This window comes from Bos indicus x Bos taurus, chromosome 6 (assembly GCF_003369695.1).
Source record: "Bos indicus x Bos taurus breed Angus x Brahman F1 hybrid chromosome 6, Bos_hybrid_MaternalHap_v2.0, whole genome shotgun sequence".
In the NCBI taxonomy this organism is placed as follows: domain Eukaryota; kingdom Metazoa; phylum Chordata; class Mammalia; order Artiodactyla; family Bovidae; genus Bos; species Bos indicus x Bos taurus.
Window position 1 is genome coordinate 112,908,092 of NC_040081.1, and position 15,371 is coordinate 112,923,462.

At 52.2% G+C, this 15,371-nt stretch overlaps 1 protein-coding gene across 4 annotated transcripts in view; it reads left to right on the forward strand.

Annotated features, from left to right (window-relative positions):
• Window positions 1-15,371, forward strand: part of TBC1D14 (TBC1 domain family member 14) — a 109,057-nt gene that overhangs the window by 82,028 nt on the left and 11,658 nt on the right. For all 4 annotated transcript variants that reach the window (XM_027545102.1, XM_027545103.1, XM_027545105.1 and 1 more), the window contains 5 exons: window positions 1,243-1,323; window positions 2,416-2,510; window positions 3,280-3,351; window positions 4,179-4,307; window positions 5,451-5,560. In XM_027545102.1, coding sequence (XP_027400903.1) covers window positions 1,243-1,323; window positions 2,416-2,510; window positions 3,280-3,351; window positions 4,179-4,307; window positions 5,451-5,560 — 487 coding nt within the window. The remainder of the gene's footprint in view (window positions 1-1,242; window positions 1,324-2,415; window positions 2,511-3,279; window positions 3,352-4,178; window positions 4,308-5,450; window positions 5,561-15,371) is intronic.

Genomic DNA, 15,371 nt, shown 5'->3' on the forward strand with positions numbered 1-15,371 from the left:
TGCTCTTACAGACAAGCGTAGATTGTACGTCAGGTCCTTCCTTTACAAGGTTAGCAGGAGGTTGGTAATCAGAATTTAGCTTGTTACAACACAATAGTGTTACTAGAATTTGACTTATATTTTTAAAAATAGCATTTACTGTCTGGGGCGCAGTTGTGCTTCGCTTTATATTCCAGAAGTACTGAAGGGAAGAATAAAGTGGTAGGAATTCTCTGGGTAGCAGCAGTTAAGTCTCAGTGATTGTTCCTGATCCAGGGCAGCCAGTGGCTGGGCACTGTTGGAGCCAGAGGAGCCGGGAGGCGCGGGGGCTGGGTGGGGGCAGCAGAGGCTCGGAGGTGTCTCTGGGTTCAGTCTCTGAGGAAGGGTGGGCCGTGGAGGTCTGCATACACAGTGAGGTTTGTGAGCTCGAGTTGTTTCACCATGGCCAGACTGCCCGAAGAGAAGAATGAGTAAATACGTCCCAGATGTGAAGACTGGCAGTTGCCTGGTGAGCCTTGCTGCCACTGGGAAGACTTATTTTGAAACTTCTGCCTGTGTTGCTTTCACCCTCCTGCACTTTCAGGCAATAAGCCCAGGAGGACTGGGCCTGGGGATAGCGCTTCCATCTTGTCTTTATTTGAAACCAGATGGGTTTTCTGCTTGTTTCCCGCTTTGTTCATCGGTCATGTGCTCACTGAGTGTCCTGGTCTGTGTCTGTCCCAGTGCTGTTTGTTCTGGATTCAGACATGACCAGAGACCCTCACAGTCTCACCCCGGAGCTCAGAGTCTAGTGAGGCCATAGCCTCATCGAACACATCAAAACAAAACAGCTTTACGGGTGGGTGGTGTGAGAAACCAGGCGTAGTGACATTTGGGCTTCCCTGGCGGCTCAGACAGTAAAGCGTCTGCCCACAACGCAGGAGACCCGGGTTCCATCCCTGGGTCGGGAAGATCCCCTGGAGAAGGAAATGGCAACCCACTCCGGTACTCTTGCCTAGAAAATTCCACGGATGGAGGAGCCTGGTGGGCTGCAGTCCATGGGGTCACAAAAGAGTCGGACACGACTGAGCGACTTCATGATAGTGGCATTCTGTGTATTTCTTTGTATATGGTGATGTCTTTAGAAAACAGAAGTGCCTTCCGGCCAGAAGGGAGGAAGTAGCTATAATCGTGGAGTCTGTGGTTGAACTTTAATTATTTGAACGAGGCGGCAGTGTATTCTCTGGTGTGCACGTGATAACTTACCGAAGGCTTTTCTTCCAGAGCTCTTCGACATCTGTCTCGCCCGAGCAAAGGAGCGGTGGCGGTCCTTTAGCACGGGAGGCTCTGAAGCGGAGACCGAAGGTGTGTGTGGCGGCAGCACCAGTGCGTTCTTTCGGTCAGCTATACAAGTTGTAAATATTATGCACATCATTATTACTTAACAAGGAAAACTTCTTAACTGAAACAGTGGTTGGTGCAAATTTATGAAAGCTTCATGGGAAAAGGGATTAAAAAAATTTTTTTTGGCTGTGTAGTACGGCACACCGGATCTTAGTTCCCTGACTAAGGAACCTGGGCTTGAACCTGGGCTTAAGCGCCTGAGTCCTAACCAGTAGACCACCAGGGAATTCCCAAAAAGGGATTTTTTTTTTTTTAAGATCAAATGAGTTAAAGAAAAAAAAGCTTTTATAAGACAGATGATACCAGTTCCTGAGAGTTGTCTGTGTCCAGACGTGCTGGAGGGCTGGGCATCATGTACGGCTTCCTGTGTTCGCTGATGGACAGTAGCCTGGCCCCCAGGAGGGCTCAAGTGCCGGTTTATAGAGGACAGCTGGAGCGCCTTCCAAAGGGACGGGAACACTGCCTGTTCCTAGGTTATGCTTTCAGAGTTTTCCACGACACACAAGTGATTGTGGTTGCTTCTGTTGGTTAAGTAGTATCTTTTCTGCTGATCGTTTTTTATACCATGTGGTATTGGAATTTTAAAAATATAAAGCAAGTTATCCATAGTTATTTGTTACAAATAACACACAGTGATGTTATACTGCAGTAACTCCCATATAGTCTACGTTTATAGCAGCAATGTTCTAGATCAAATGATTTTTCTGATGTTACCCATGTCTGGAATTCATTTGTGTTTATTCCCTTACTTGTCCTTAATTCCTTAATTCAACTATCAACAGTTGTTGATAAAAGGTAATAACAAATTAGATCGTGATTTCAGACCCTAGAAAATATCTGATGATGACCTAGCCTTAGACGGTGCTGTGAGATTTTTGCTCTTAAAGTAAAGAACTCTGCAAACTGTTGATGCTGTAGGCTCAGGTTGTAATTAGGTCCACATGCTCCTGAAGACTGTCCCTTCCTTGTTTGATTCTCTGAAGAGTTTGAAGCCTTGCAGTCGCTCCACAGACTTGCCTCTGAGAGGTGTGATGACTCCTGGTCTTTTGACAGATGCTGGTTTTTCAGCAGCAGACAGAGAAGCCAGTCTGGAGCTGATTAAACTGGACATCTCCAGAACATTCCCCAGTCTCTGCATTTTCCAGCAAGTAGGTGGTGGTGATCTGTTACTTTCAGTATGTTTTGTCTAAAATGCCAAATTGCATGCATTTGTGATCAGATTTGAAAAGTACTGGGGATCTTTGTTGGGAGGGTGGGTCTTTTGCTAATACTTTCAGACTCTTAAAAATAAGGATGACTAATGATGGACAGGGAAGCCTGGCGTGCTGCAGTCCATGGGGTTGCAAAGAGTCAGACACGACTGAGCAACTGAGGTGAACTGAACTGAATCCTCTCTGACAGATGGTTAATGTGACTTCGGAATACCCAGTCTGGTTCTGCCATGCCCGTGTTCCTAGCATCATGCTTTGCACACACTGGGTAACCAGTAAAGGATAGTGGAGTGAACAGCAGCAGATGAGTCAGTGGCCTGCACCTGCCGTGCTGAAGCGTCGTAAACACAGACAGTGACAGGCAGCGGGGTCAAGGGGGCAGAGAGGACCGTCAGGACGAGGGTACGGCTGGAGGCAGAGGCAGACTGACCATGGGCACCTACCTGCTCTGGAGAGCCTGGGTACCCGGTCACTGTGAACTTGACGGGGCAGTACAGTCACCCGGCAGCAGCTGGATTAAGGGTGTTGTTCCAGTGTGGTGCTCACACCGGCGCACCAGCTTGTTTCAGAGCGACTTTGTGGGTCGAGCGCGTCAGCCGTGGCCAGTGGTTCACTTGTCTGGTGCCGTGGCGGTGCCGAGCTGCCGCGGCGGCGGGCGCTGCGCGCTGACCTGGCTGACGCGTGTCTCGTGTGTTGGTCCTTGTAGGGTGGCCCGTACCACGACATGCTGCACAGCGTTTTGGGCGCGTACACTTGTTACCGACCGGATGTGGGCTATGTAAGTGAACCTTTCCGAGATCTTCTGACGTTCTCCTCTAGAAAGAAAGTCACGCTCTCCGCCATCTCACCGTAGCGGCAGATGGTGGCTCACGTGCCCCCATTTTTGTGAGCTATGAAAGGCTCACGGTCAATGACTCGCCTCAGTTTCCTCGTAGGGAGATTGAGCTGCCCTGGCTACTCTGTGGCATCCATCTTTTTTTTTTTTAAAGCCTGACGTACGAGCCTAGTCGCTCAGTTGAGTCCGACTCCTGTTGTGACGCGGTGGACTATATAGCCCACCAGGCTCCTCTAGGTCCGTGAGATTTCCCCAGCAAGAATACTGGAGCAGGTGGCCGTTTCCTTCTCCACAGATCACGTTTCAGTTGGGTTTGATTTTCATGTTTTGCATGTGATTCTTTTTTTTCCCCCAACATTAAATCAAAAAAGCTTTTTAGTTGTAACTGTTTTAAAATTACACTGCTGCGGTTTCTGTGGCTAGTGGACGCGTGCTGGCACGGCTTTAGGGTGACGTGTTCCCTTAGGTGTGCATTTCCATGGTGCCCGGACGCCGGACCTTCCCAAAGGCAGCGGGTCTGTGAGGTGCAGGAGGAGGGTGTGCGAATGAAGGAGTGCACACAGGTGGCAGGCGTGGCAGGGCAGCGACTCTGCGTCAGGATGGGCAGGGCCCTCGAGGCCGTGGGCCTAGCCTGCGGGGGTGGCAGCGGGTGGGGGCAGCGTGGGCCCTTCCAGCGCAAGGGCATGTGGGCTCCTCCTTCAGGGAGACACAGGGGCTGCTCCAACCGCGGTGGCTGCCGGTGGTTTGACCGCCCTCTTTCCTCCTCTCAGGTTCAGGGCATGTCCTTCATAGCGGCCGTATTGATCTTGAACTTGGATACTGCAGATGCCTTCATTGCTTTTTCTAATCTTTTGAATAAACCCTGTCAAATGGCATTTTTCCGAGTGGACCATGGCCTTGTAAGTATCCCCATGTGTGTGTGGTGCCCTGGGTGCCGTGTCTGCACAGAGCAAGAGCAGCTGTGCCCTTCTGTTCGGTGGGAAGCTTCCATTTTCCCCTCCCCGGCGTTACTTGGAGCAAGTAGTGCTATGCAGCGTGGAGGATTACCGGGGCACTGTGTTGACTCTGAAAAACGGGCGGTTAATAGCCATACATATGAATTTCGAAATGCATTCTTCCAGCAAGTGTTTCTGAGAATAAACCCTTGGCGTGAGAGGGGACGGGTGCCCCCACACGGACATCCTTGCTTTGTTTCAGAGCAGGCTCTTGGCCCGGTTCCCCCACGTGGAGGTCCACGGGGGAGGCCGGTGCCCTGCAGCTGTTTCGGCGCCGCACCCTGGTTGGTGCATCGTGCTTTCCCGCAGACCCCGTAGGAAGTTGAAGAACCCGTGCCGGCAAGACGCGGGCTGGGGTGGCTGGCTCCCTGTCCCTTCTGTGTTTTCTCCCGAGCTGTCTCCTGGGCTGCACGTGAGGAGGCCCACGGTCACCCTTGCCTGAGTGTCAGTATCAGACCCCCTCTGGGAAGGCCGGGGGTCGGCACGGAGGCTGTGTGTTTCCTCAGATCATCCTTAGATGGCGCATTCCTTTCTGGTTCTTGGAGGAGAATGAGCCGTCAGGGGTCAGCCTTTGCCATGGGCCAGGGCGCGAGTTGGAGGCCGCACCTTGCAGGCGCGCGAGGCGCCCTCGTTAGGCAAGTTACGCACCTGCTCTGCAGAAGGAAGGGCGCCCACCCAGTGTTCCTGCCTGGAGAATCCCACGGATAGAGGGGCCTAGTGGGCCACAGTCCATGGGGTCACGAAGTCAGACACGACTGAGTGACTAACACTCTCTCTAACACTCTGGGTTTCAGTTCTTTTATCTACAGGTTGAAGAAATGATGAGGTGTAGTCAGTTACAGTGACGTTACAGGGAGGTTAGAGATTATGCCTGTTTAGAAATCGCCTGTTCGCTGCCTGGTTTAGGGTTACCAGTAAATATACGTGAGCAGTTTACATATGAAGATGATTGTTGGAATCTAGGGGCATTAAGTATACTGACTTTCCCTGAAGATTGGAAACGTGCTGATAATGTATTTATTAGTGTATTTCACATTTTCTCCCCAGATGTTGACGTACTTTGCTGCATTTGAGGTATTCTTTGAAGAAAATTTGCCGAAATTATTTGCTCATTTCAAGAAAAACAACTTAACTCCAGACATCTACCTAATTGATTGGTAAGACTGCATTTTTATGCATCTTGAGAGTGTTTTCTCATGTCTGTGCCCCCATCATTCATTCCTCACTGCCGGCTTCTTTTGGGGCCCAGGTGGCCCCCCACCTCCTGCTTTACAGTCTCCCTTCTGTCCCGAGCCCAAGACGCCCTGTGTTCACAGCCCGGGCTGCCGGTCATCAGCTCGGCTCTGATCCTCTCTTGATGCCACGTGACTTTCACCGGTCCTTCCCAACTCCCTCCAGGGGAGGAAGGTGCCTTGGACCTCTGTGTTTCCAAGATTCTATTTACTTGTTCCTCCCCGAGACGTCACTCAGCCCTTGGCCTGTGCAGGCTCTCTGCTGGGATCAGGGGCAGACTCGGCACTTTATGTCCAAAGCTCCCACCTGGAGGAGCGCCTGGACCGGGGGCCGTGCAGCCTGTGGGGGCGTCAGGGCCCACGGGGATGACCCCGAGCTGGAGCCGAGGCCTGCCGTTAGCATGCGCACTCTGGGATCAGCAGGCCACGGCTGGTGGGGTAGGATGTGGGAGCCTCCTGCAAAGGACCAGGGCAGCAGGCGCGAGCTCCAGAAGCTGAGTCAGGGGTCGTGGATGCCAAGCTGAGGGGCTCAGGCAGGAGTCCAAGGGCCAGAGGGAGAAGCTGGCGGCTTCCACTTGGGGCGAGGATGGCGGCGGGTTCCGCCCAGAAGTGAGTTTCCGGTTCCCGGGGAGGCAGGGGAACCGGGAGGCAGAGACAGTGAAGGGGAAGGACCGGGGCTTGAGCTGAGGCCGCAGAAGTGGGTGGAGGGCCGGGGGGGTCGCACTGGCCAGAGGCGGGGCCCTGGGGCATACTGTGGTCGTGAGGGGTGCCGCGGGTGCCGTCAGCCGCGCCAGGCTGGGCTTGGCAGGATGGCGAGCCGAGCCGGTGTTGGACACGGTGGTTTTAGGGCACCTGTCGGACATCGAAGTGGCCGTACAGATACAGGGTTCCAGAGAATTCCTGCTGGAGCCTAGACCAGGAAGTCTTCATGCAGGTTGGATTAGTTGCCTGAGGAGAGGCTGGAAAGGCTGGGGTGTCCCCCACCGGGCACCAGGTGAGGAGGCCAGGGCCTCCTGGGGAACAGGGAGCGGTGTCTTGGGTCCCGGAATCCCGCCTGAGCTCCGGCCACTCCCGTTACGTCCCTGTAGCCCGAGCACGGCTGAGGAGCCTCCCTGAGCCTGTGGCCTCGTCTGTCCACCCAGACGACTGGCCTCTGAGGGCCCTGTACGGGGCACCAGCCTTGCGAAGGCCTCCAGCTCGCAGAAGGAGGCGTCTCTGGACCGAGAGGCCGTTTGGGTTTTTGCACCAACGTGTGCAGTGAGCCCACAGCTGCTAGGAACACACAGCGGGCTTGGCTTTCCTCTGTGCTACTTGTTTCAGGAGGCAAAGGCTTACCTCTACAAGGCAAAGGCCAAATGTCTTCTGAAATGAGGCCCCGCCCTTTAAGTAAAGCTGATTTGTCTGCTCCCGTGGGAGCAAGCCTGGGGGATGTTGCTTCTGTCCTGAATCCCGGAACCGTTCGAATTCTGCTGAATTCGTGCTGGGGATGAGGGTGTGGAGGTCGGGGCTGGTGTCACTGTGGGTCAGTCCAGACGTGAGGCCACAAAGCCGCCACTGGTGGGGGCTGGGCTGGCCTGGCCTGTCTGGGAGTGTTTGGGGCCAGGGTTAAAGGTCACCTCCATTTAACCAACAAATGATTTCTCCACACTGTGAACACTCAACTCTTGCACAGACTGTCCTGCTACACGCCTGTTTGTGCACCTGTGCTGTGAGATTTGACTGTGAACCCTGACCTCGCAGATTCCCAGGCCTGAAGAGTGTCAATGGAGGGTCATATGGGATCAGAGTCTTCAGCTTTGACATTATCTGCTTAGGCCACCGAGTTAGAGTCTTAGGATTCCCGGCTCACGAGGAACTTTGGAAAACACTGTCCTGGAATAGTGTCTCTCAAGCTTATTTTTGCCCTGACTTGCAAAAGTAAATCAGTTGTGTGTTGTGACGCAGTGTGTGGCCGTGTGTTTGGAGCAATATAAGATAACGTATATGACAGAAACAGTTGTAAGAAACAATACTCACCAGCCTTTATTATGTGTAGAGAGCATGCTGAAGTCTTCTGTTTTCTTTGTGCAAAAAAAAAACCAGGCTGCTGCTGCTCCATGCCGATGGTGTTACAGGGCAGCGGTCAGTGACGGCCACGACGGGCAGCATGTACTGCAGGGAGCGTCTCTGCTTCATTCCAGGGTGATGGGGGAGAGGGGCCCAGGCCACAGGGACTCGCATCTGTTAGCACTTCTCACGGTATCTCATTTATCCAACCCTTAGAACAGGCCCCGGGAGCAAATCGTAAGACATCTGTTTGACACGTGAGGAAATGGAGGCTCGGCGAGGCAGAATGACTTGCCTGAGGTTGTTGGCTTGCTGGATGGCAGCGCTGGTGTTCGAGCTCAGGGCCAGCTCCAGAGCCTGCGTGCGTCCCCTCGGAGTGGGTTGAGTCTGAGGGATTTCTTAACCAAGGCAGCATACCCTGTGCGGAGGGCCCCAGAGCTGCAGTCTATGTGTTGGTGAGCGTGGGCGGCGAGGGTCGGACGTGTGGGTGGTGAACGTGGAGCAGAGCGCAGGTGTCTGGGTGCAGGGCCGCTCCGAGGACTCCTGCCCTTAGACCTTGTGACGTGATGTGCTTGGAGCCTGAGGCCCTGTGGATGCTCGCGGTGCCTGGGTGCGGCCTCTGCTGGTGCTGGGGCCTGGCTGCTTCCTGGAATCAGGGCCATGGGTGCCCTGTCTGTGTTTGCAGTCCCAGCGCGGGGCCGGGCGCACAGGGGGTCGTTAGTAGGTATTTGAGTTGATCTAAGCCCAGGAAACCGCGCAGTGCACATCTGAGCGCGTCCGCAGGGACCCAGGCTGTCCGTGCGGTGCTCACGGGCAGGTGGAAGCTCAGAGCAGGAACAAGGAGGGAAGGAAGCCCAGGGAAAGGGTTGCTCAGGACCTGCCCCAGAGGCTGGTGTTTCAGAGACACCGCTGCCCTGTTGCATCTTCACAGCACCTGGAGCAGTCCCCTTTTAGCACAGAGGGAGCCAGCAAGGCCCGTCCCGCAGTGGGCAGCCCAGGTGGCCCTCTCTCCGTGCTCATCCTGCTTCTGCTGTGTCCCAGCCCCTTCCCCGGCCACGTCTGCTCCCCAGCGGCAGGGCTGCCTCAGGCACACACGGCTGTGCGGGTGTCTGCAGAAGATCAGGTCGCTACCCCCACCCCCTGGGCCCCCGGCCCTCTGCACGGCTGTGGGCCCCGCGGTTTGGCTGCTGAGTGTCCTGGGTGAGCCGTGTGGGTGCTCATGGGAGACCTGTCTGCCTGCCAGGAGCCGTTTAGGACTTGCTCCTTCTTCCATCGCGGGACACTTTCTCCACCCCCTGGGTTATTGCGTTAGTTTTATAAGACGTGGTCTTGCCCAGTCTGAGAGCCCCTCTTCCAGAACCCCTCTCTCTCCCCTCCCCACAGCGGTTGGGGTTCCCTTCATGAGAGCACCCCTGTTTCTCGCTGCCCCCGCAGTGGACCCAGTGCAGTCGGTGTCCTCAGTGACCCCCGTGCCCGGCCCCATGCTGGGCTTGGAGTCCTGGACCCAGGGATGCACCCGCTCCCAAGGGGCCCCTTCCTCGGGTCTGAGGTGCACGGAGTCCAGCCTGTGTCTCGCACGGGTGCCCGCCTCCCCACGTGTTCAGGGGCTGCCGTCTGCCCAGCGCTGCAGAGACTTCACGGTGGAGACTCAGATTCACTTGCTGAGGCCATCCTCCTGGCAGGGATCTTACCCAGTGTGCTCGTCTCTCCTCTCAGCTCACACAGACACAGGGGGCCGAGCGGGCTCTCGCCCTCCATTCCCAGCTTCCTACAGAGTTTCCATCGTTCAGACCATCAGATGTCCGTGTTTTGTGGGAGAACTGACATGCAGTCAGTTAACTTGTCAGAATATTTCCCACTGCTGTCAAATATTAGAGTTATTAGGAGGCATGGATAGGTTTTGTAATAGATAATCCTGAATTAATGGAATAATTAAGCAGAACATCTGTATCCTGATTAACGTTTCTTGAACGTTTGGTGGTACTTGGAGATCCTGTCATCGTACCGAGTCTCTACCTTAAAGGCAGGTTGGGGTGAAATTACTGACGGAAGAGTTTTGTTTCCATGGCATCCAGCATCCTTTTCATTCATAGCTTCTACTTTCCGGTTTCAGTCAGTTCAGTCACTCAGTCGTGTCCAACTCTTTGCAACCCCATGGACTGCAGCACACCAGGCCTCCCTGTCCATCACCAACTCCCAGAGGTTACTCTCAAAGTCATGTCCATTGAGTCGGTGATGCCATCCAACCATCTCATCCTCTGTCGTTCCCTTCTCCTCCTGCCTTCAATCATTCCCAGCATCAGGGTCTTTTCAAATGAATCAATTCTTCACATCACGTGGCCAAAATATTGGAGTTTCAGCTTTAGCATCAGAGCTTCCAATGAATATTCAGGACTGATTTCCTTTAGGATGGACTGGTTGAATCTCCTTGCAGTCCAAGGGACTCTCAAGAGTCTTTTCCAACTTTCTTTATAGTCCAACTCTCACATCCATACATGACTACTGGAAAAACCATAGCCTTGACTAGACGGACCTTTGTTGGCAAAGTAATGTCTCTGCTTTTTAATATGTTGTCTAGGTTGGTCATAACTTTCCTTCCAAGGAGTAAGCGTCTTTTAATTTCGTGGCTGCAGTCACCATCTGCAGTGATTTTGGATCCAAAAAAAATAAAGTCAGCCACTGTTTCCATTGTTTCCCCATCTATTTGCCATGAAGTGATGGGACCGGATGCCATGATCTTATTAGCTTTCTAAATGTTGAGTTTTAAGCCAACTTCTTCACTTTCATCAAGAGGCTCTTTAGTTCTTCTTTACTTTCTGCCATAAGTCTGGTGTCGTCTGTGTATCTGAGGTTATTGATATTTCTCCTGGCAGTCTCGATTCCAGCTTGTGCTTCATCCAGCCCAGTACCTAAAAACTCCTCCAGAGCAAAGTTGTCTTGCTGAGCAGCAGGTGTTTGAGTCGCATCTGGCACCCCATGTGGGGGCCTCCTCAGCGTATGTGCGGAGGGTGGGAGGAGGTTTCGGAGCCTGAGGCTGGGGGACCTTCAGGCAGAAGGACTCACATAGCCTGTGGTCACTGGTGCACCCACCCCCGCCTGGCGGATGACCAGAGCCTGGGTGCTGAGGTAGGGTTCACATTACTTACCTGCTGTCTGCAGCCCCTGCTCAGGGCTGGTGCCTAACGTGGAAACACCTTTGGGATCAAATTGGAGGGTGCTCTAGGGGCTCAGAGGTGGTTCTCTCTGCTTGCTTCCAGGATTGTGGGGGGAAGAGTTAGGCTTGTTAATTAGTTTCAACGGAGACTTACATAACTACCTTCACTTTTTAAATGCGTGTGGTTCTCTGTTGTTTCATGTTGTTTTATGTAATCGCACAGAATCCAAGGAGGCTGAGTAGTTACCTAGCAGTGTCTATGCTCCTTGTCTGAGTTTTTAGGACACTGGGAGCACCGTGGTGGGGTGGGCTGGGGTTCAGGGCCACTTCCCAAGCCAGCGCTGGGGGCGGAAGCTCCTTCGTAGGAGCCAGTGGGTGGGGAATGCTCTGGGCACAGCTGGACGTCGGTGGTTGAAGGTCCAGGTCTCCGGTGGTGTCTTCTCAGTGAGGACATTGCGAGGTGAGTTTTCCCCTTTTGTTGTTCAGTCGCCAAGTCATGTCCGACTCTGTGACCCCACGGACTACAGCATGCCAGGCTCCCCTGTCCTTTACAATATCCCGGGTTTGCTCAGACTCACATCCATTGAGGCAATGATGCCATCCAACCATTTTGTCCTCTGTCATCCCCTTCTCCTCCTGCCTTCAGTCTTTCCCAGCATCAGGGTCTTTTCCAATAAGTCAGCTCTTCTCATCAGGTGGCCAAAGTATTGGAGCTTCGGCGTCGGCATCAGTCCTTCCAATGAATGTTCAGGGTTGATTTCCTTTGGAACTGACTGGTTTGATCCTTTCCTCTTTTCAGTTCAGTTCAGGCGCTCAGTCATGTCCGACTCTTTGCGACCCCATGAATTGCAGCACGCCAGGCCTCCCTGTCCATCACCAACTCCCGGAGTTCACTCAGACTCACGTCCATCGAGTCGGTGATGGATGTGAGTCTGAGTGTCATCCAGCCATCTCATTCTCTGTTGTCCCCTTCTCTTCCTGCCCCCAATCCCTCCCAGCATCAAAGTCTTTTCCAGTGAGTAAACTCCTTGCATGAGGTGGCCAAAGTACTGGAGCTTCAGATTTAGCATCATTCCCTCCAAAGAACACCGAGGACTGATCTCCTGTAGAATGGACTGGTTGGATCTCCTTGCAGTCCAAGGGGACTGTCAAGAGTCTTCTCCAACACCACAGTTCAAAAGCATGAATTCTTCAGCGCTCAGCTTTCTTCACAGTCCAACTCTCACATCCATACATGACTACTGGAAAAACCATAGCCTTGACTAGACAGACCTTTGTTGGCAAAGTAATGTCTCTGCTTTTGAATATGCTATCTAGGTTGGTCATAACTTTCCTTCCAAGGAGTAAGCGTCTTTTAATTTCATGGCTGCAGTCACCATCTACAGTGATTTTGGAGCCCCCCAAAATAAAGTCAGCCACTGTTTCCACTGTTTCCCCACCTATTTCCCATGAAGTGATGGGACCAGATGCCATGATCTTAGTTTTCTGAATGTTGAGCTTTAAGCTAACTTTTTCACTCTCCTCTTTCACTTTCATCAAGAGGCTTTTTAGTTCCTCTTCACTTTCTGCCATAAGGGTGGTGTCATCTGCATATCTGAGATTATTGATATTTCTCCCAGCAATCTTGATTCCAGGTTGTGCTTCTTCCAGCCCAGTGTTTCTCTTGACGTACTCTGCATATAAGGTAAATAAGCAGGGTGACAATATACAGCCTTGACGTACTCCTTTTCCTGTTTGGAACCAGTCTGTTCCATGTCCAGTTCTAACTGTTGCTTCCTGACCTGCATACAGGTTTCTCAAGAGGCAGGTCAGGTGGGCTGGTATTTCCATCTCTCTCAGAATTTTTCTGGAGAAGGAAATGGCAACCCACTCCAGTGTTCTTGCCTGGAGAATCCCAGGGACGGGGGAGCCTGGTGGGCTGCCGTCTATGGGGTTGAACAGAGTTGGACACGACTGAAGCGACTTAGCAGCAGCAGAATTTTCCACAGTTTATTGTGATCCACACAGTCAAAGGCTTTGGCATAGTCAATAAAGCAGAAATAGATGTTTTTCTGGAACTCTCTTGCTTTTTCGATGATCCAGCAGATGTTGGCAAGTTGATCTCTGGTTCCTCTGCCTTTTCTAAAACCAGCTTGAACATCTGAAAGTTCGCGGTTCACGTATTGCTGAAGCCTGGCTTGCAGAATTTTGAGCATTACTTTACTAGCATGTGAGATGAGTGCAATTGTGCAGTAGTTTGAGTATTCTTTGGCATTGCCTTTCTTTGGGATTGGAATGAAAACTGACCTTTTCCAGTCCTGTGGCCACTGCTGAGTTTTCCAAATTTGCTGGCATATTGAGTGCAGCACTTTCACAGCATCATCTTTCAGGATTTGAAATAGCTCAACTGGAATTCCATCACCTCCACTAGCTTTGTTTGTAGTGATGCTTTCTAAGGCCCACTTGACTTCACATTCCAGGATGTCTGGCTCTAGGTGAGTGATCACATCATCGTGATTATCTGGGTCGTGAAGATCTTTTTGTACAGTTCTTCTGTGTATTCTTGCCACGTATTCTTAATATCTTCTGCTTCTGTTAGGTCCATACCATTTCTGTCCTTTATTGAGCCCATCTTTGCATGAAATGTCTCCTTGGTATCTCTAATTTTCTTGAAGAGATCTCTAGTCTTTCCCATTCTGTTGTTTTCCTCTATTTCTTTGCATTGATCGCTGAAGAAGGCTTTCTTATCTCTTCTTGCTGTTCTTTGGAACTCTGCATTCAGATGCTTATATCTTTCCTTTTCTCCTTTGCTTTTTACTTCTCTTGTTTTCACAGCTATTTGTAAGGCCTTCTCAGACAGCCATTTTGCTTTTTTACATTTCTTTTCCATGGGGATGGTGTTCATCCCTGTCTCTTGTACAATGTCACGAACCTCAGTCCATAGTTCATCAGGCACTCTTATCTATCAGATCTAGGCCCTTAAATCTATTTCTCACTTCCACTGTATAATCATAAGGGATTTGATTCCTCTTTTACCTCAGGCTAAAACTTACGTTTCTGCATCCTCCCTTCACTTGTGATTTCCTCACCTGGGGTTTTTCCAGTGGTCATGTATGGATGTGAGAGTTGGACCACAAAGAAGGCTGAGTGCTGAAGAATTGATGCTTTTGAACTGTGGTGCTGGAGAAGACTCTTGAGAGTCCCTTGGACTGCAAGGAGATCCAAACAGTTAATTCTAAAGGAAATCAGTCCTGAATATTTATTGGAAGGATTGATGGTGAAGCTCCAGTACTTTGGCCACCTGATGTGAAGAGCTGACTCATTGGAAAAGACCCTGATGCTGGGAAAGATTGAAGGCGGGAGGAGAAGGGGCTGACAGGATGAGATGGTTGGATAGCGTCACTGACTCAATGGACATGATTTTGAGTGAGCTCTAGGAGATGGTGAGGGACAGAGAAGCCTGGCGTGCTGCAGTCCACGGGGTTGCAAAGCGTCGGACTCGACTGAGTGACTGACCACCACCACCACCTGTAAAGTGGAGACGATGACGGCTCTTCCTCAGGGGTGGCCGTGGCTGACCCAGGTGGAGCGTGTAGGGCAGCGCCAGGCCTGGGAGCGTGTGCTGCTTGTTGACTCTGAGGAGCAGCGCAGGACGGCGTCAGTTCTCCCACCATCGATTGCTGAGAAGCAGCTTCTGCCTCCAGGCCTGGCTTCCCCGTCTCCCTTCCCTGGCCTGCTCCCTGTTTGTAGGCCAGCAGTTAGGTGAGACGTCGCCACTGGAAACGTGAAGCCTTGGCAGGAAAAAGGAAAACCAAAAACAAAATTGTTCTATTCCCCTTACATACATCACGGGGGAAGTAGGGACACACGGTTTCCATACGTCACGGGGGACGTGGGGACACACGTTTACATACATCACGGGGGACGTGGGGACACATGTTTACATACGTCATGCAGGAAATGGGGACACACGTTTACATACATCACGGGGGACGTGGGGACACATGGTTTACATACATCACAGGGGACGTGGGGACACACGGTTTACATAAATCACGGGGGACGTGGGGACACACATTTCCATACGTCACGGGGGACGTGGGGACACACGTTTACATACATCACGGGGGACGTGGGGACACACGGTTTACATACATCACGGGGGACGTGGGGACACACATTTCCATACGTCACGGGGGACGTGGGGACACACGTTTACATACATCACAGGGGACGTGGGGACACACGGTTTACATACATCACGGGGGACGTGGGGACACACATTTCCATACATCACGGGGGACGTGGGGACACACGTTTCCATACATCACAGGGGACGTGGGGACACACGTTTCCATACATCACGGGGGACGTGGGGACACACGTTTCCATACATCATGGGGGACGTGGGGACACACGTTTCCATACATCACGGGGGACGTGGCGACACACGGTTTACATACGTCACGGGGGACGTGGGGACACATGGTTTACATACGTCACGGGGGACGTGGGGACACATGGTTTGTCTTCGTTGTCTTTTATGTGCCTTTAGCC